The sequence below is a fragment of the Emiliania huxleyi genome (genome assembly GCF_000372725.1).
Source record: "Emiliania huxleyi CCMP1516 unplaced genomic scaffold EMIHUscaffold_48, whole genome shotgun sequence".
NCBI lineage: Eukaryota > Haptophyta > Isochrysidales > Noelaerhabdaceae > Emiliania > Emiliania huxleyi.
Genome location: NW_005198391.1, coordinates 129,092 through 148,550, shown reverse-complemented (window position 1 = coordinate 148,550; position 19,459 = coordinate 129,092). Strand labels below are relative to the sequence as shown.

At 65.2% G+C, this 19,459-nt stretch overlaps 5 protein-coding genes across 5 annotated transcripts; 1 reads left to right on the top strand and 4 right to left on the bottom strand.

Annotated features, from left to right (window-relative positions):
• Positions 1-15: 15 nt before the first annotated feature.
• On the bottom strand, positions 16-1,382 carry EMIHUDRAFT_436762 (hypothetical protein). The gene has a single exon (XM_005767673.1). The coding sequence runs from the start codon at positions 977-979 to the stop codon at positions 251-253; it is 729 nt and encodes a 242-aa protein (XP_005767730.1). The 5' UTR covers positions 980-1,382; the 3' UTR covers positions 16-250.
• A 1,385-nt stretch (positions 1,383-2,767) lies between these two features.
• Positions 2,768-5,341, bottom strand: EMIHUDRAFT_451706 (hypothetical protein; the record flags this gene model as incomplete). The annotated part of the gene is made up of 6 exons (XM_005767672.1): positions 2,768-3,270; positions 3,342-3,861; positions 3,931-4,197; positions 4,267-4,461; positions 4,651-4,673; positions 4,828-5,341. Coding segments are annotated over 6 exons (2,022 nt in total), but the record flags the coding sequence as incomplete, so codon positions are not given.
• Positions 5,342-7,299: 1,958 nt separating this feature from the next.
• EMIHUDRAFT_416224 (Petidyl-prolyl cis-trans isomerase putative cyclophilin involved in protein folding and posttranslational modification) lies at positions 7,300-8,217 on the top strand. The gene is made up of 3 exons (XM_005767671.1): positions 7,300-7,431; positions 7,522-7,857; positions 7,951-8,217. Exons 1-3 carry the CDS (start codon positions 7,306-7,308, stop codon positions 8,011-8,013), a joined length of 525 nt encoding a protein of 174 aa, XP_005767728.1. The 5' UTR covers positions 7,300-7,305; the 3' UTR covers positions 8,014-8,217.
• Positions 8,206-8,806, bottom strand: EMIHUDRAFT_211444 (hypothetical protein; the record flags this gene model as incomplete). Its single annotated transcript, XM_005767670.1, has 2 exons — positions 8,206-8,246; positions 8,329-8,806. The coding sequence occupies 2 exons, from the start codon at positions 8,804-8,806 to the stop codon at positions 8,206-8,208; spliced, it is 519 nt and encodes a 172-aa protein (XP_005767727.1).
• Positions 8,807-9,312: 506 nt separating this feature from the next.
• Positions 9,313-10,110, bottom strand: EMIHUDRAFT_103280 (hypothetical protein; the record flags this gene model as incomplete). The annotated part of the gene is made up of 1 exon (XM_005767669.1): positions 9,313-10,110. One exon carries the CDS (start codon positions 10,108-10,110, stop codon positions 9,313-9,315), a length of 798 nt encoding a protein of 265 aa, XP_005767726.1.
• Positions 10,111-19,459: the final 9,349 nt, after the last annotated feature.

Here is a 19,459-nt window from a genome sequence, read left to right as displayed (position 1 = left end):
CACATCCGCCATCTCGCGGGCGAATAGACTTTTAATTGAATAGAGGGGCCATGAGAGGGGCGGTCTCTCTCGACTTCAGAGAAAAGAGGCAGGAGCGAGAGAGAATATTCCACAACAAGAGGGGGTTCTCCTCACCAACCCTCTCCTTTCAAAAGGGGTGACCTCTTGTGCCGCTCGACTCGAGCCACCTCGAGCGAGGGTGGGCCACGCACGGGCAAGGTGCCCAGCGCAGCACCCCGGCTCTCACACATCACAACAGGACGCGCTGCCGCATCCCCGCGAGGTCGTCCGTTGAGGTGGTGGAGGGGGCCCGAGATGGCCCGCTTTGGGGGCTGCCGCCAAAAGAGAGGCCCTGCCTCAGCCGCGACAGCCCGCCCGTCGCTGGCAGCTCGCGCAAGTCCGCCACCTGCGAGGAGGAGTGCTCCCCCAGCGCGCCGCCCTCGCCGTCCTCCGGGTCGCTCGACTCCAGCCCCTCCTGGCCGTCCACCGGGAACAAGAAGGTCTCCTCGTGCAGCAGCCGCTGGTGCGCGTACATCACGAACCAGCCCGCGGCGGTGGAGACGATCGACGCGACGACGACGAGGCCGATGCCAATCTCGAAGGCGGCGCCGAGCGAGATGGTGGTGTGCACGTGCGTGCGGGAGGTCTCGGGCACAAACTCGGAGAAGTAGCGGTCGATGAGCGAGGAGAGGAGCCAGACCTGCGACTCGAACTGGAACTCGATGGCGGCGCCGAGCTGGAAGATGGTGGCGCCAATCACGACGACGAGCACGTCCATGCCGGTGTAGCAGTACGCGACTTGGGCGAGCAGCCCGAAGTTGTGGCTCGTGTGCGGGTCCATCGGCACGAGCCAGATGATGAGGCAGAGGCTGAGCCAGACCACGGGCATCACGCCGCACAGGATGAGGAAGAGGTAGCGGTGCGCCTGCAGCACGGCGCCGCCGATCGCCGGCGCCGACTCGCCGAGCACGTCGCCCATCGAGAAGAAGGAGAAGGACTGGTGGGAGCTCTGCCCGGGCTGCGAGTCGATGATGTTGCCGACGAGCCCCTCGACCGAGATGGTGAAGGAGGTGGTGAAGAAGGCGACCAGCGTGAGGCCGATCGAGCCGAGCAGCCACCACTTGACCAGCTGCAGGTGCCGCGTCTTGAGCTTCAGCCGGTGCACGCGCAGCCCGCCCGCCGGCTCGTCGCCGCCAGCCTCGGCCACCAGCGTCCGTTGCACCGCCTCCGCCTGCCGCGCCGCGGGCGCCAGCGAGAGCCGCGCGAGCGATTGGCGCGGCGAGCCGCGCACATGGCCCTCGACGGTCCGCGAGCGCCGGAGCGAGGTCGGCGCGGGCTCCGTGCGAATCCGGCCGAGCGCGACCTCCTTCTCCGCCTCGTCGGGCTGGGGGGGCCGCCGGCCGAAGGGCGAGAAGGAGCGCAGCTGCGCGAGCAGCGGCGGGGACGCCTCCTCCGCCGGCGGCGCCGCGGACCTCGCCGACGCTTGCGCCGACGTCTGGCGCGCGAGGGTGGTTCGCTCGATCTTGGAGGTGAGCTGCGCGGTGTACTTGCGGTGCGACTCGAGGACAGAGACCTGGTGCCAGTGGTTGACAATGTTGGTCGCGATGAGCGAGAGCATCAGCGCGACGATGAAGAGCGAGACGAGCTCGAGCGGCGCCACCTCGGTCGCGAAGCCGACGAGCGGCGTCGGCGAGCCGCACAGGCCCGGCGGCAGCTCTTGGGCCGTCGGGACGTCGAAGTTGAGGTGGAAGCCCGCCATGAGCAGCTGGAGCAGCAGCACGTCGAAGAAGGACCACTTGCCAAAGGCGTCGAAGAAGAAGAGGAAGGCGCCGCGCCGGTCCGCGTGCAGCACGCGCGGCGGCGCCCAGAGGGCGAAGAGCGTCAGCGTCATCTTGACGTACGGCCAGGTGCCCGACATGCCGCCCACGAGGATCGCCAGCGGCGGCGAGCCCGACGACCAGATCTCGAGCACCGTGTCGGCCACGGTGATGTTGAAGCCGTTGATGACGGGCAGCGGGTCGCCGGCGACGGAGACGTGGATGAAGAGGTTGCCCAGCGCGCCGTTGCACTGCGAGTAGACAAACATGGCCATGATGGCGACGCAGACCGCCGACATGAGCAGCGACTGCCACAGCGGCTGCTCGCGCGCGAGCGAGAGGCCCGTGGAGACGTCGTCGTTGGCCGCGGCGCGCTCCCCCGGCCGGCACGCGCAGTGGTACCCGATGATGCTTCCCGAGATGAGCACCGCCGTGCCGTAGATGCCGAGCAGGATGCAAACCTTGACGAAAGTGTGGTCCTCCGGCGCCTCGGCCTCGCGCGGCGGGAGCGTGCCGGCGCACGCCTGGTGCGCCTTGGCGAGGGTCCTGTTGACGAGGTCGTTGCCCAGGTCGAGCCCGTCGGGGAGCAGGGTCGACACCAGCCAGTACACCCACCCCGTCGGCACGGTTGCCGGGAGCGGCTGCCCCCGCGCGTGCACCTCGAGCTCGAGAAGCGCGTCGGACCAGTCGGCAATCTCGAGCCGCGTCGACGGCAGGAGCCGCGCGGCCGAGAGGGGGAGCGCGGCGCACGCGAGCGACGCGTTGGCAGCCTCGGGGCGCGGGAAGGGCTGCAGCAGCTCGACGTCGAGGTCGAGCTGCAGCCGCACCGCCGCGAGCGAGAGGGTGACGTTGTACTCGTGCCACTCGCACCCTTTGCCGCCGAAGCGGTCGCCGTTCGAGAAGCAGCCGAGCTGCACGCGCGCCACAAAGGAGATGCGCAGAGGCTTCTCGGCCGAGCCGAGCCCGATTGTGCTGCGCAGCGTGGTTGGCTCGGCGCAGTCAGCCGCGAGCAGCTTCAGCTCGGAGAGCTGGTCCAGGTTCTCCAGCCGCGGCTCCGACACCTCGATTGTGACGGGCCCGAGCCACGCGCCGTCGAGCGGGACGGAGACGGCGCCGTGCACCGACACGTCGCCCAGCCCGAGCGCCTCGAAGAGCGTGTTGACGAGCCGCGCCGTCAGCTCCGACTCTGCGAGCTGCACGAGCGGCGCGCGGCACCACTCGACGGGCGCGGGTGGCGGCGGCGGCGTCGGGGGTGGCTCGCAATCCCCGGTGAGCCAGTCGAACGCGGACGGCAGCAGCCCGTTCACCATGTTGAGCAGCGGACCGCTCGTGAGGGCGGCGATGGCGTCGGGCGAGACGTAGTTTGCGTCGAGAAAGTCGATCGCGTCCGAGACGAGGCCGTACAGGCGCGCCTCGATCTCCGGCCGGTAGATCTCGTAGAGCGGGTCCTCTCCTGCGGCGGGGGGCGGGCCGGGGTGGGGCCCTCGCGCGCGCGGGGTCGCAGAGGGCGCTCGCCCCGCTCACCGAGTCGGATCACGTCGGGCGAGAGGCTCAGCAGGAGCTGCCGCAGCGAGGCGACGCGCAGCGGGCGGAGCAGGCAGGCGGGCGTGAGGTAGAGCCAGGGCGTGGCGAAGAGCTCGTCGGTCGAGAGGGGCGCGAAAGCGATGGCCGAGGCGGAGAGGTTGGAGAGGGAGAGGGAGAGCTTGAGCTGCTGCGCGAGCGGCGCGCTCTTCGCGTGGTAGAGCAGCGAGTCGGGGCCGGCCTCTGGCAGGGCGATGGAGAGGTTGAAGCGGAGCTCGACGGTGAGCTCGCGAAAGCCGAGCCCAAACTCGAGCGAGTACGGCTCGGTGCTGCGGCCGCGCGGCTTGGCGAGCGCGAGCTGGTTCAGGGTGTGGAGCCCGCCCAGCTCGAGGTAGGCGGGGGCGAGCCGGAGCGACGCGCCGACGACCGGGTCCGTGAGGGTCGGGATGCGCTGCGCGAGGTCGATCTCCCAGAGGGGGAGGCGCAGCTGGCCCTTGCCGTGCTCACCGAGGAGGTGGCCCGCCTACAGCCCAGAGCTCGCGCCTCAGGGCGGGAAGGCCCTGGCCCTCGCAGGCGCGGCGCCCGCCGTCACGGCCGCGGCCTCTTGCAGCGAGAAGCCGCCCAGGCCGCGCTCCGAGTTGAGAGTCACGAGCAGGCCGCCGGCGACGTCGCGCCAGACGAGCGTGTCGCCGCGCGGGTAGGGCGAGGGCGGCTCGGGGAGGGGCGGCGAGAGGATGAAGTCGCTGCCGTCGCCACCGAGTTGCTTCGGCCCCATTTGCTGGCGGACCCACTCGCAAAAGAGCTCGCTCTCGCTGACGGCCGACTCGGCGACGGCGGTCGAGACTTGCTCGAGGAGGACCTGTTGTCAAGAGGGTGCGGCTGTCGAGAGGGCGCGGGCTCGCCGTGGCCGGCGCGGGCGGGCAGACACGTCGTGCAGCAGCGAGAGGATGAGTGCGATGAAGGGCTGCAGGTCCGTCTCGAGCGAGAAGCCGAGGCTCGTCTCGCGCCACACCGAGAGAGAGAGCCCGTGCGGCGGCAGCTCGAGACCGAAGTGCGGCACGCGCAGCGGCGGAGGGTACGCGGCCGTACCGTCGACGACGAGGCGGACCGACATCGCGGCACCCTGCGGCGCACCGCCAAGCCGGCGACGGTGAGAGGACTACGCCACGCCCTTTGGGGGAGGGCGAGCGGAGGGCGGCGGCCGCGCGCCTCAGCCTTGAGGTGCGCGCCGATCACGGGTGCGAGCGCGAGGTGGTGCACCTGGGGAGGGGGAGGGGGCCTGCGTCGCGGCGGGGGCGCGAGGATAGAGCACGGGGCACGTCGCGAGGCCGGAGCCTTGTCAAAGTCGGCGCGCGTCACGGTGAAGGAGGGAGCGCCTCCCGGCAGCGGCGCCGAGGGTTGTGAGCGGCACGTGCTGACCAGCCCGCCCAGTACCGCGCAGTCCGAGGACGACACCTACGTTGGAAGGGTCGGCGCGTCGGGCCGCTACCGCGCGAGGCGGATGCCGCGCCGAGGGGCGGCGCCTCAAAGCTGTCCAGATGCACGCGAAAGCCGATCCCATCGAGCGCGGCGGCGAACCCAGGGGGAAGCGAAGCGTTGCCGGTGCGGTGGTGGGCGGAGTGCACGTCCTGCACGCTGAGGCCAGACACCATCAGGCCCTCTATCCGCAGAGAGAGCACGGTCGACGGGTCGTCAGCGGGAGAGATGCGAAGGCCGATGTGAGGAAGCTGCCCGACCACGCCACACAGCCAGCGTGGCAGGCCTGGCTCGAGCAGCGAACAGGCCGGAGGGTCCTCGAAGCCACCATTTTGATAACGCTCAATGCGATCGGTTTGATCGGTGGAGCCTCCTTCGTCTCGCGATGAGGGATTCCACGCGGCGCCAAAGTCTGGGAAATTGGTTTGACCGAAGAGGCCTCCGCCACGCGGTGTCGCCAACGAAAATGGGCGCAGCGAGAGCCCGTCGAGCCCGTTCTGTCCGAGCGCGGCGAGGAAGCACAGCATCATGGACCTTGGCCTAGGGTCCTTTCCCGGGAGTGAACCAGCGCGAGTGACTAGAGGAGAAGAAACGCTCTTTATGAAGAAAACACACGCGGACAGCACTTTGCGCTGGGGATTGTCCGAGCCTGGCTGTTCTTCACCTTTCTACCTACCTACCTGGGGATTGGCGCTATGCCGAGGGAAGCTGCGCGGCCTGATCCACTAGAGTGGATAGGGCGGCACGCTGGAGGCGCTCCACCAGTGCACTGTCGACCGTGGAGCGACTTCGATGTGCAACTGCGCGGAACCCGTAACGACCAGATGCCGGTGGGCGGGCGCACGCAGATCGCGATTGACCTCGCTGATCTGGATGCATGCGCGCCGCTTGAGACATGGGCTAGCTCCCGGGAAACCGGGCCCACACAAGTAGGAAGTGGTTACTGAACGTGTGGGAGGCAGTGTGCACAGTCCAGGGGTCCACCGTGTACACGGTGGACCCTTGTACGTGCCTGTCGGTGCTACTAGAATGTGGCACGGGCCTGTGAGATGTGCATGCACCCTCCGCTCCGGGGTGTGTGCACGCTGGACTCTGGGACCGGAGTCGGGCGGGCTGCCGTCCTCCCATCCCTCCCTTGGGTTCTCCGTTTTCTTTCTTTCTTTTTCGGGCGGGTCAGACCTCATCGCAAACCCTGTCAGCAGTCCTCCTCCGGGAATGTATGTACTGAGTAAGAGCCACATACACTGAGAGAGAAAATGCTATGAGAGACGCGATCAAACCGATACCGGCATCTGTGTGGGTGAACCTTCTTTTCTAGACGGCTTGGATTGAGAGCAGCCTCGCTCTCAATCCTAGAAGTCGAAGGATTGTGAGCAGCACTCCTCGCAAGCGTAGCATCTCTGTACGATTGCTAGCACCCACGCTCGCAATCCTACATCTTCTAGGACTAAGAGCAGCTCCGCTCCCAAGGTGACTGGTGACGCCTACGACTACTACCAGCGCGCTCGCAATCCGAGCAAAGTCTGGGCGCCTCTACATCGCTCTACAACGCAGGCGCTTCGTCCCGCGGCGGATGTAGAGCTCTACAGCTCTACAGCGCTCTCCAGCTCTATCTACAGCTCTACAGCGCTCTACACTCTACATCCTCTACATACACCCTCCCTCAGGGGTGCAGGCTGAAACCACAGCAGCTCTGGTCGTGCTCTCTCTACACTACCCTCTATACACCCTCCCTCAGCCGCTGGGTAAGGCGGCTGCCACGCATGGCACATGGCAGGCAAAGCCCGCCCAGCACTTGGAGCACTTGGAGTGCAGTCAGTAACCTATAGGTAGGTAGGTAGAAAGGTGAAGAACAGCCAGGCTCGGACTGGACACCAACGCGGTATGGGTGGACGCTGGACAGATGATGACGACACGCACGAGCGACACACAGACACAAACAAGCTCACAAGACACACAGCCAGCTGGCTGCCACACACCCTGAGTTGGCGTACACATAACTCAAGGCCACATCCTCCCTGTCGCCCCCCCCAGCACTCCAAGGTGCCAAGAGAAACAAACAAGGGCACAACAAACAACAGACGACAGGAAGTGACATGTGAGGCTAGAGCAGCATGCAGTAACCTCACAACGAAAAAGAGAATTTACAATGAAAAAGAGAAACGGATTCGCGTGACTCTGCCACCCAGCATCTCTCCAGCCAACGTGAGGTCCTGGCACCTGCAGCGCCGTCGAAGTGCGCCTTTTTGTCATGGCAAAAAGGCAGGAACTGGGAAGCGCTCCTCCCGATTCCTTTCCTCAAGCGACGCCCAGGCACCGTCACGCCACGGTGGCGCTGGTGTCTCTGACTTTCGTTGCCGCCGGAATCGTCCTATTTCGCCACGCGAACGCCGCCCCCAAGTTGCTCGGAGCCCAAGCGGGAGCCCCAGCGGTCGAGCCGACGTTCACACCGGCAATCCAGGCCAACCCTCACGCCACGTTCCACACGAGCATGGGGACCTTTGTCGCAGAGATCTTTGTTGACTCGATGCCGCTCACCGCCTCGAACTTTCTCGATCTCGCGCGGACCGGCTTCTACGACGGCCTGCACTTCCATCGTGTAATTCCCGGCTTCATGGTGCCCTCCGCAGCATACACATAAATGTGGCCACATCCGCCGCCCATTCGCCTGAGCCGCTTCCTAAGCCCTCCGCCTTCATCGCCTCAGGACCAGTTTGGCTGCCCCTTCACCAGAGACCCGCTGAGCCCGCGCGCTGGGACGGGCGGTCCACCGCCCGGCTCCACCTTTGTCAACCTCGCCACCGGCGAGAGCATCCGGCGCAGCGCCGACGGGACCATCCCCGACGAGCACACCGCGCGGATCTCGAACGCGCCCGGCACCCTCTCGATGGCCAACACCGGGCGGAAGGACTCGGGCGGCTCGCAGTTCTTCATCAACGTGGGCCAGAACGCCTTTCTCGACTGGTTCAGCCCGGGCCGCTCCCAACACCCGGTCTTCGGGAAAGTGGTCCAGGGGTACGATTTGATCGTCAGGATCTCAAAGGCGCGCGCGTCCGCGCGCCGCCGTGCACCACCAAACGTCCTGGCTCGCACGGCGAAGTCCGAAGATGCTGATCCGGCCGACGCGCACTGACAGGTGCCGACGCAAGCCGACCGGCCACTCGAGCCCATCACGGTGCAGTCCATTGTCATCACGTGAAGGAAGGCTGGTCCCCCGTCACACACACTCTCTTCCTCGCTTCACTTGCGGGGGGGGGGGAGCTCACACCACAGCCCCACGCGCCCGGCCCCACACCCGCGGCGGCGGCCACCGTCGCCTCCCGCCGTGTCTGATGTCCGCTCTTATCTTCCAGGTCTCCTTGTGTTAAGGATCGCGGCGGGATTGCACTTTTTAGCAGCTTTTTAGGCGGGTTGGATCGGCGGTTGCACGCACTTTTTGGCGGGTGCGTGTATCGCATCTCGCGTGGTCTCTCTCAGACTTCCAGTCGTCCCGGCTCAAAAGAGGTGTGTCCACTGTCCTCAAGCTCGAGCTCTCTGTGCAGGAATCGATCGATGGAGGCATGCTGCGTGCACCGCACGCCTGGCACGTAGCCCTCCACTTTCCGGCGCACAGCGTCGGCAAACCCGAGCGTGTCCGCCTGCGCGCCGCAGGTGAAGACATCCACGGCCAACCAGCCGTGCTCCGAGTAGCAGTGGGCGGTGGCGTGCGACTCATCGAGCAGCACCGCCGCCGTGAACCCTGGCGGCGTCGTTCCGTCCTCTCCGAGCAACACTAGCTTGGAGTGGACAACGGTAGCGCCATGTGCGGCTGCTGCCGCCTCTAGCGTGGCGAGCGTCCACCTCCCCGCGGCAGCCGGCTCGACGGCAAAGCCCTCAAAGTCGAGCACGACGTGCGACCCGTGCGCCGCGAGCGCAGATCGCTTATTGAGCGTAATTCTGCTGGCCGACGGGGCAAGACTGATCACCGACAGCACGGCCACGGCTCCCGCCATCGCCGCCGAGTGCGTCTCGATCCGCCCTCAGAGCGTCAAGCCATAAATAACGCACGCGCCCTCAGCGGAGCTGGGAATAGGACCGCCGCAAGCGGCGTGGCGTGGGGCGGTTGACAGGGGAGGTTGCCCCTGCCGCGGGTCAGGGCGGTTGACAGGGGCGGTTGCCCCACCCCCCTGCGCGCGGGCCTTCTAGGCCCGCGGGTAGTCTCCCCCCATTCCCAGGGCCTCCAGGGCTCGCACCTCAACCTCTCAGACTCACAGACCAGCGCACAGCGCCATAGGACGTATTTCCTTCTCAATAACAAGGCTGTGAACAGCAAACGGGACGATATAGCCGTTGGTCCTTGAAATGCACGCCCTGCGAGCGGGGCGGGGTGCGCGCTGTGCCTCTGTGTTCGTGCGTCGCCCATCTCTCCTGGAGATCGGAGACGTTTGTATTTATTTATTGAAATGTAAATGGTATCCCCTGCTACAACTCGGACAAGACATTGCTCATTGGAAAAAGCCTACACCCCAATAATCGCATCCGCATAGAGCGCGCCGGCCAGGGCTGCCGCGGCGCCAACAACCAGGTGCGAGGCCACGAGCGCCAGCACCGAGCCCGTGGAGCGAACGACGCGCCCGCCCGGGCCGGACGACTTGCGCTGGGGCTGTGCCTCTCGAGGGGCCTTGGAGGCGGCACCACCGCCGCCACCACCGCCGTCGCCGTCGCCATCGCCGTCGCCTCCGCCGCCGCCTCCGTTTCCGCCGCCGCCCTCCTCCAGCGCTGAGATCCGCTCCTGCGCCTTGAGCAGCTCCTCCTCCGCTCGGAGCAGCTCCACCGAGCGGAGCAGCGCGAGCCGCTCCGCCGCCGCCAATCGCTCGCGGGCGCCGCCGCCGCCGGTCACCGTGCGAATCAGCGACGAGGCGGTGTCGGCCTCCGCGCTCGCGGCGCCGCGCGTCGCGCGGAGCAGGTGCTGGCAGTGCCGCGCGTCGGAGCCCCACGCATCGCGAAGGCTGTCGAGGTGCGTGCTCACCTGCGCGCCGCGGCAGTTCTGCGGCAGCAGCGCGTAGCGCACGATCACGCGCTCGGGCGCGCCCGCGGCTGTCAGCCGCAGCCGCACCTGCACCTGCTTGCCTGGAGGCAGCACGCCGTCCGACGGCGCCGCCTCGAGCTGCGTGTCGGTCGCCTGCACGCGGAAGCAGACGCACGACGCGCGGGAGAGGTTGGTGAGCGCGAGCGAGCCGGCGCCGGCGCCGTCGAACGCGACCGCGTCGTCGGGCACGCAGAGGAGCACCACCGCCGGCTCCTCGTCGAAGGACATCGTGCGAAAAAAAGTAAAGTGATCTGTCTTCTCTTGACAGTTGTTTTGTTTAAATTCTTCTCTTTTAGCACCTTACTCCTCTCCTTAAAATCCCTGTGTGGTGGCGGCGTGCCGTCCTCCCATCCCTCCCTTGGGTTGTCTGTTTTCTTTCTTTCTGAGAAAAGTTGTTTGGTATTATCTCTCAACGCACTCTCTCACATGACAAGCGATCCCACGACAGCGATTGTGGGGACTACATGATCCGTACGTGAAGGAAGGGTGGAGGGGCCCGCCCGCAAGAGCTAGGCGGGTCGTGGGCGCCCCCCACAAGAAGAAATAAATGTGTGCGATCAATCACTGATTTCTGTCTGTCTATCTGACCCAACACGACCCCAACGACCCCAAGTAAACGACATGTGCGCAAAAGAAAGACAACAGGCTTTGGAGCACTTGGAGCACTTTGGAGCACTTGGAGTGCAGTCAGTAACCTCACATCCAGGGCCGGTGAGCTGAGAAGCGCATCCAGCGGGCCGGATGATCGGGATCGGGCTACGGGCTAGAGAGCCCTGACCCCTATCTAGGGGGGGGGCGCGCATTCGCAGGGCAAGGGCCTTAAAGTAAACACGGGTCTCCGAGGGTTAGTTCTGCGCTCCGGGGTTCCCCCAGCGGCGGAATTTTTCCCTCGCGCTGTGGGTCCCCCTAGCTGCGGAACGCCCCCTCTACTCGGAGCTAAAGAATACTCTCCGAGGGTTAGCCCCGCGTACCAGGTTTCCCCTTAACTGCAAGGACGCCCCCTCTACTCGGAGCTAGTGGACACGACACTAACTACTGATACGAGAATACTTTGTCGTCTCTTTTCGTCTTTCGTCGGCAGAGTTTTTTTCTTCTTCACGTCGCACATCGCTCTCGGGAGACGAGCTAGCTGCTTTCGGTCGGCAGCACTCCCACACATTGTGCACAGCAAAAGGGGCTACACATCGCTGCCGGTGGGTCGGCGACGGAAGGAAGCGGTGTGCGTTTCCTGGGAATGCTGCCGAGCAGCTATCCTCGGACTCGTTCTCGCGAGAGCGATGTGCAGCAAGAAAAACAGAGCCGCGGCCCGCGTCTCTTTCTCTTTTCGCCGGTTATAGGCGTTACTTAGGGCTTTTCACCCACGGTCTCGGTTGTTTGAGGGATTCATAAGACATAACATATCTAACCCGCTCTTTTGGACGAGCCCCCACAGACAAGTCTTTCCCCTCATTTTCCATTCACACAGGGGACGCGAAGTTCTCGTTTCTCTCACTCCTCGATCGCGGACTGCGTTTCTTTCTTGTATCAGTAACCACCGGCGGGGGCCCCGCTACCATCCAAACCCGAGTACAAAGCGCCTCTCCGAGAGGCGAGAGCGCTGCGCAGACCCACAGTGGTCAAGTGCACAGACCAGACCCAGACGCGGTCTACTAATCGTAGAGGCTTAAGTGACAAGCGTGGCGGCGTGGGGAAAGCTGTGATTTGTCATTTTTGCTGCTGACCGCGTCTGGGTCGTTTTGGGCTCGTGTTGGGTCAGATAGACAGAAAGAATTTTACAAGAAAGAAACGCAGTCAGCGATCCTCTGGGGAGAGGCGGGCGCCCATAGGGGTGCCCATGCGGGGGGGAGATGGGGTCCCACAGCCCGCCGCGGGCGCCGATCTTTGGGATTTTTTTGCGCGATTTTTGTTTTCATGGGAATTCGGCGTACGTACTGGACGGCCATGCTGTCACGCCTTGCGACAGCCTGTCGGCGCTGCTGACCGTGCCCTGCTGCACAATTGATCACCTGCATAGCTCGCGGCCTTAGTATCCAGCATTCAGTGACGACCTGATCGTACGGCCAGTAGGAAGGTGTCCTTCCAGCGCGTGCACGCTTCTGACGCAATGCGCGTCACAAACTGCCTCGGCGATTGGCTGCTGGCACTCTCGAGGCTATGCCTACACAGCCTCGCGCGCATGGGCTGTCAAGAGGGACCATGCACCTTCTCAGGACAGCGCCAGTGCTCTCTCTTGGACCGGCAAACGTGGTGGTCTCGTGTCACCGATGTGGGACCAGTGCGGCGTCGCGCGATCGACAGCTCTGCACTGCGCCTCACCACTCCACTGACCGGGAAGGCCGCCAAGTGGGTCAGCACCGGTCGCACATTGTGGCAGCAGTCAGCAGCGCATGTCTGATAGCTAGAGCAGCAGCGTCAGGGTCGCAGGGTCGGATCGTGTCAAGCCTCTCGCCCGGCCGGCCGCGTGCAGGCGTCGGCCTGTCTGCTGTCTGGAGTGATCTGTCGGCGGTCAGTACGACGGATCAGGTTGGAGTTTTCTGATGGTTGGAGGGTCTACCTGTATGTACTCCTCGATATCTCTCCGAATCTGCCCTCTACTTAACCGTACTTAATCGGGAAGTCGGTAGTATGTGAGCGAGTATGAGTCTGGCTGGTATGAGTGCCGGGGCCCCGTTTCCGCACTGCTGCCACGGTGCTGCGCGGCGCACGGTGCCTCCGGGGGCCCCGCCTCCCCCCAGAGCAGCGATCGAGGAGTGAGAGAAACGAGAACTTCGCGTCCTCTGTGTGAATGGAAAATGTGGGGAAAGATTTGTGTGTGGGGGCTCGTCCAAAGAGCGGGTTAGATATGTTATGTCTTATGAATCCCTCAAACAACCGAGACCGTGGGTGAAAAGCCCTAAGTAACGCCTATATAACCGGCGAAAAGAGGCTCTTGCTGCGGTTTCTATTAAGAGTTTGACTAACACGCAGGAACCACTCGGCCCTACCAGACAAATGCAACTCGACCAGTTTTGCCCTCTGCCAGTGGCGCAGCCGCTCAAGAGCCCGACGGCAGTCGACTGGCCTCCACGCTCCAGTTCGAAACCCGACTCGCGCGTTGGCTCGCCAGAGCCCTCGCCTGAGCCCTCGCCTGAGCCCTCGCCTGAGCCCTCGCCTGAGCCATCGCCTGAGCCATCCCCTCCTCAAATGCTGGTCAAAGCTTGTGGCCTGCAGCCCGGACCTCGCCGAAGCCGAGCGCTCCGGCGGGTATACGGTGCACGAGACGCCGCCGTCAACGCGTACAGAGCCGCGCTCTCCAAGCGGGACGAGGCGGCCTCCATCCGTGCTGCACGCGACGACAACAATTACTACACCGTGCGCGGCGGCAAACTCTCTGAGTTCTACCCCAAGGGCGTTAGCCTCCCCACTTCTGAGTCCCTTCCAACACCGGAATCAGTCATCGATGGCACTTGCAAATCAGGAAGCCCGCACGCGCGGGCGCTTGCTGCCATCGAGACTATCTGCAACTGGTTTGACCTGCAGAAGGAGTGGCGCGCCCTCGACGACTACACGGCAGCCAACTGGCAGCCCGGCGACACCAAAATACGTCTACGCGAGTCCATCCGCTACGTCTCAACTGCGCAGCCTTACGGGGGGCGGTGGCTCGACACAAAACTTGACGGCAGCAACGCCACATGCATTCCGGACGACATATTCATCGGCGAGCTTCAACGCCGAAACGGCCTTCACCTCTCGCAGTGCCGCTCGACCGTCACGCGGGCACTCGAGCTTGGGGACACACAGTCGGTGGTGCAAAGGACTACCATGGCGACTGGTTTCTCAACAACGCCGCCCGCCGACGCCCACACGACGGCGTACTTCGCGCCTGGTACGATTGTGTCCACGCCGTCTCCGTCTCCCGGCCCGTTATGGGAGATGCCGAAAAACCAGAACTCACCAAACAGTTCAACGAGGGCTACAAAACCGACCTGGCTGAGCCAGGCGAGGCTCCCGGGGGCAAAGACGAGATCAGCGAGGTCAAACTTTGGACCCCCCTCCGGGGTGGCTTGCCCGTTGGGGTCGGCCGCGCCGACACCGGAGGCAACCCCGGCTCCGTTGGAGACAAGTTCGCCTTCGGCAACACCGAAGAGCGCGCCCGCCTTGCAAACATGGGCTGCAAGCAACGCGGGTTCCGTGGTCAACGTGCGTTCGACCACACCACCGGCCAAGGCTACGTCAAGTCGCAGCGTGGCCACTACCATGATGGGATCTTTACCAAACGAAACAAGTTCAACATGCTTCTCCACGAGACATTCGGCGGCGGCTTCTCGCCGCCAGCAGTTGCAAAGATCAACCGCCTTGCGCGCAAGGCTCAACGCTCGGGCGTTGACCACACCGCGTACCCTCCCCACTCCCGCCTCTCATTTGTGTCACACCACGCGGAACGCATCTCCATCGCTTCGGTGAAGGGGGTGAACCGTGCCATCCTCGATCGCCGTGCAAAGCTCGCTTCCGAGCTCTCACGCCGCGCGTAGGGCCCTTAGGGGCCTAGAGAACAACCCCCCGCTCTCTTTTCTCCCAGTAAGCTAAAAGTACGTAGCAGATCCCCCGAACTCAGATCCCATTATGACTATAGTCGAGCGCGTCGGAGAGGTGTTTCGACACCGAGTGTTTTGAACGTTTCTTCGTAGAAGAAATCGTCCAGAGAAAAATTCTCTCGCCGGTGTTCACAGAGCTCTGTGAACACCGGCTACTCGGCCTTAGCCGCCGGTACGTCAACAGTGCGATAGCCAAGTATCGCACTGTTGGGTCCCGATGGTGTCTGGTTCATACGACGTCTTCGGCCGTCGCCGGAATCGCCATCCCGGCGAGGGCGGCTGCAGGCGCAGGGCGGGCGACTTGTCGCCGGCAGGAATCGCCATCCCGGCGAGGGCGGGGCGCAGGGCGCAGGGCGGGCGATGCTCGTCAAGTTGCTGTCGGTCATCCTGCGGCTGGCGAGCGCCGTCTTTGACGACCCCTGTGCGGGCGTCACCGCCCGCTCACGACAAGATCCGCATCTTGACCTTGCTCACGGGGGCAGCGCCGACTTCCGTGGCAAGGACCAGGGCTGGTACAACTACCTGTCGACACCGGGCCTGAGCGTCAATGCGCGCTTTGAGGAGGCGCTCTACACCCTGCACGACGGTCTTCTTCTCGTCAACGGCACCTTCATGACTGAAGTCCACGTCGCCGCCCTCGTCGCTGGCAACGCATCGTGCAAGTGGGCCTACGTCAGCTATCACGCATCTGAGCTCAATCAGCAGAATTGGGGCTGGCGGGCCGTCAAAACAAGCTGTGGTGGCAGCGAGGTTGCGCTCGGGCCAAACCGGAACCGAACCTGCGGCGGGCTGCTCACCTCTGTCAAACTGTCGTCCGCCACCATTGTGGTGAACCCATCCCAGGGCAGCGTGGAGGGGGCGCCGTGGAGGATCATCGTGCACGGTGACCAGGTGCACGACCGAGTGTCCGGTCCAACGCATCGATGCGACCTCGAGCTCTCCTACCTTGCGCAGTCATCGGTGGATGCACACGGCCTGATCGGCCAGAGCATCGCCGACCCGCTGCCGCGCTATGGCCGTCTAGACGTCTACCCAGACTCAGGCACCTTCACCACGAGTGCCCAAGCAGAGGGGGCCATAGACGGGACGGGCGAGATGTACGTGGTCGCCTCGCCCTTTGCGACCGATTTCGCCTTCTCGAGATTCGCGGGCGGCGCTGGTAGCCATGTCGCTGGCAATGGGGCTGTCGCCAGCACTGCAGAGGCGGCGATCGCAACTTGCAACACGGCGCTCACCAAGGAGATCGCCCACGTTGACAGGCGGCTCCACAAGATGGCCTTGGGCATCATGAGGCAGAGCGTCGCTGGCTGGAGGCGGTTCATGCGGCTGCTGCATGCGGAGGCGGACGCGGAGGCAGAGGCAGAGGCGCAGTTGGTCGTCGTTCGCGCCACCTCACTCCAGGTTGCGCCTGGCCAGGACCTGGTAGAGGCGCACCGGCGCCGCCTTGCCGAAAGACTGGCGTGCCCACCGCCGTCGCCGCCGCCGCCGCCTCCGTCCGCGTCGCCGCCGCCGCCGCCGCTGTCGGCCTCGCCCTCGCAGGTGCCGCCACCTCCGCCGCCCCCGCCTCCGCCACTGACTCCCCCGCCCCCGACGCCCCCGCCCCCGACGCCCCCACCCCCGACGCCCCCGCCGCCGACGCCCCCGCCGCCGACGCCCCCGCCGCCCGAGCCCCCGCCGCCGGAGCCCCCGCCGCCCTCGCAGCCCCCGCCGCCCTCGCAGCCCCTGCCGCCCGCTTCACCGGGGCAAGAGGAGCAGGCGGGCGTGGAGGACTCTTTTGAGGTGGACGGTACCTGTGAGACAGTCAACGAGACGGAGGTGTGTGACGCCTACGTCGAGGAGGCACAGCTGTCTCCCGAGCAGACAACTTGCTCGACCGACTGCAACGCGACGACCAGCCGCCGGCTGGCCGGCGATGAGGACCCGGCCGCGCGGCGGCTGAGCGAGGATGATAGCACGGTCAGTTTCACCATCTTTACCGCCACCAACTCCACCGAGGAGGCGGAGGCAATCCTGCAGCGGCTAAACAACGACACGTTCCTGCCCGCCTTGATTCGACGGCTTGCAAACAAGCCGTACGCCAAGCTTTTCGGAGTACGGAGGAACGGAGGGCCTGTGCGGCAGCGTAAGTTTGTATGCCCATCGCGGTTCGGGCTCCGCGGTGGGAACCGCGATGAGTGCTACAAGTGGTATCTCAACGACTTGATCACTGAGCTGAAGGTGGGCGTCGCGATGCTGCGCCTCTCATCGTCCGGCCAACTGCTCGAGCTATCGCTCGTGCCGACGTCGCCGCCAAGCGGCGTCCCGATCCCTCGCGCCCGCTCGTACGACGGAGAAGCGTGGGAGGCCGTGCCCCCCACCTCGATGGAAGGGGAGTCATTCGACGACGCGCCTTCGATCGCGCAGCTGGATGGCTGCTCGAGCGTGTGGTGCGCAACGACGATCATCGAGACGCCCGGCTACGTGTACCGACTCTACACGTACTCCGAGGACGAAGACCAGGATAGTGCCCGCCGCCTCGAAGCCTCCGATGACCCCCCTTTCCGGCGCCGCCGAGCGTCGTCCGATTCGGCCGACGCGTCTCGCGCTAAGAAGTACGCCGCGAAGCTTCTCGAGCAGACCACGTTCGGCCCCACAACTGCCGAGATTGCCCGACTGAGCACGGGCCTGCAGCAAGCGGCCAACGGCGTGAGCGGCACGGCGCGTGAGGACGCGTACGCTGGTGTGGCACGCGAGTGGGTCCACGAGCAGATGCAGGAGAACGCGACCTCGCTCCGCGCATATGTACGCAGGCGGTCGCAGAAGCGCGTCCTCCCGGGTCAAAACCTCATCTCGGGCGTCGAGCTTCCCTCGTGCGCGCTGGGCACGCGCTGGCACCGGCAAGCGATCAGCGCGGGCGACATTGGCCAGGCCATCCGCCTTTCGCTCGACGGCACCGGCACGCTTGTGGTGATCGAAGTGAACGGGGAGCTCCGTGCAAAGGTTAACCGCTCGTGGTCGACGACTCGCTACCTGAGCGGCGGTTGGCCGTATAACCCCTTACCGTATGGCGGGACCTGCACGTGCCCCGACGGTTCGGTGTGGCTGGTCAAGGCGAGAGCGCACACAAACTACCACGGTGACCCGTGCGCGGACGGGCTGCACTGCCATGGTGGCGTGCAGGGGCCTTGCGCGCAGCTGAATGAAATGACCGCCGAGCACGCCGGATACCCCGGCCCCGATACCCCCGCCGGCAGGCAGCTGATCCTCGATTTCTACTCCAACCCGAACCGCGGCTACAACGCGAGCGATTTCCCGCACAGCGACTTTGCTCCTTACGGCGGCAACGAGTCGGGATACCCGCCCGGGCAGACGGCGTTCGAGCACTACAACGGGCGCGCGATGGACTGCACGGCTGGGCTGGAGGGCAACTCGCCCAACTTTGTGCATGAGGTGCTGCTGAACTCGGGGGTCAACGGTTACGCGCCGCCGCTCAACCTGAGTGACGGCGACTTCGAAGGGTTCGTGTGCCAGGTGGACGAGAGGGTGGGCGGTGAGATCACTCTTGGCCCAATCGGCGCACAGCCCTCTCGCGGCGGCCAGCCATACGGGTGCTCTGGCGACACGAAGCAGCAGGTCTACATCTTCAACCCGCCGATCGGTTTTGAAGACGGCGCGCCGCCGCCGCTCCTGCTCGACGTCAATGGCGACGATGACGCGACGCTTCAGCGCATCCCGCCCGCGGGCGATCCCAAGGAGGTCCTCCGGGCCGAGTACTCGTACGAGGAGCGACGGACGGGCATCGCCGACACGGTGCTCCTGGCGGGGCTTCGCGTGTCGTGCGAGCTCGGCGAGAAGGCGGGCTCGCACTTCCTGCGCCACCGCGACCGTTACTACCGGCGCGATGTCCGGATGCAGACGTTGGACAACTCCCTGGAGCGGCCGGCGAGGCGGGCCGGGGCCAACGTGGGGCGGCGCGCCCAGTGCCCCGCAACCCCGCGCACGTTTTTGAACGAGCACTCCTGTCGGCGGGAGCCGAGCTGCGCGGCGCACATGCGAACTCGCAGGTCCGGGTCTCTTGCCACATGACTATCTGATGTTGGAGTCTTCCAATAGGCTCCGCGCTGGTCAAGCGTGCCGCTCACGCTCAACGCAAGCACGCTCCAGATGTTCTACACCGAGGGATCGGTGATGGTGTACGCCGTCGTCGACATGCCGCTCAACCCCAGCCGCTGCCACCCGACACATGGCTGCTACGAGTCGCCGTGCGGCGCAGAGGGCAACGGCCAGTACGGCGAGGGGGAGACCGCGATGGCGTGGGTGGTTGCGGGCTCGAACCGCCCTCAGGATTGGATGCGATCGCGCTGGCTGCGCCTCGAGTCGTGCGCTGGCGACGACAGCCCGACGGCGCTCGACAATTCCACGGAGGCTTGTCTCTCCGCCGCGATCCGCTATGCGGGCACCGCCGAGGGGCGCGCAAAGTTTCTCGAGACCGACACGCGCCTGTGGTACATGGCCGACCCGAGCAACCCGGACGTGCGCGACGTGTACGTGGACAAGAGCGCGTGCGACGCGTGCGTCGCGACCAACACGACGGTCGGCGCCATCGTCGACGATCGCAACGGCAGCTGCTGGCGGCAGGTCCACCCCCTCGAGCGTACAATTTTTGACTTTGGGTACTTGTCGATGGCGTACGGCCCCAGCGACCCTATGCCAAACCCGTTTGTCGCGGTCGGCGCGAACGGCTCGGCATTCATCCGACTGCAAGATGCGCTACGCACTAAGGACTACATCCACGACTTCGCCAAGGCCATTGTCTATGGCGAGGCCGGAGACCGCCGGTTTGGGACCAAAACGGGGAGCGATCCCGAGGCCTACCTGCAAGGCAGCATGTGGGTCGGTGTCCTCGGCGACGCGACCGATTTCTCGGCGCTGCCGTCCATCAGCCAGTCCGCGTCCGTAGCCCTGGCGCTCGGGGCGGTCAGGGAGGCGGCGACGGTAGCCGACGGCCCCGTGGTTTGCGGCTC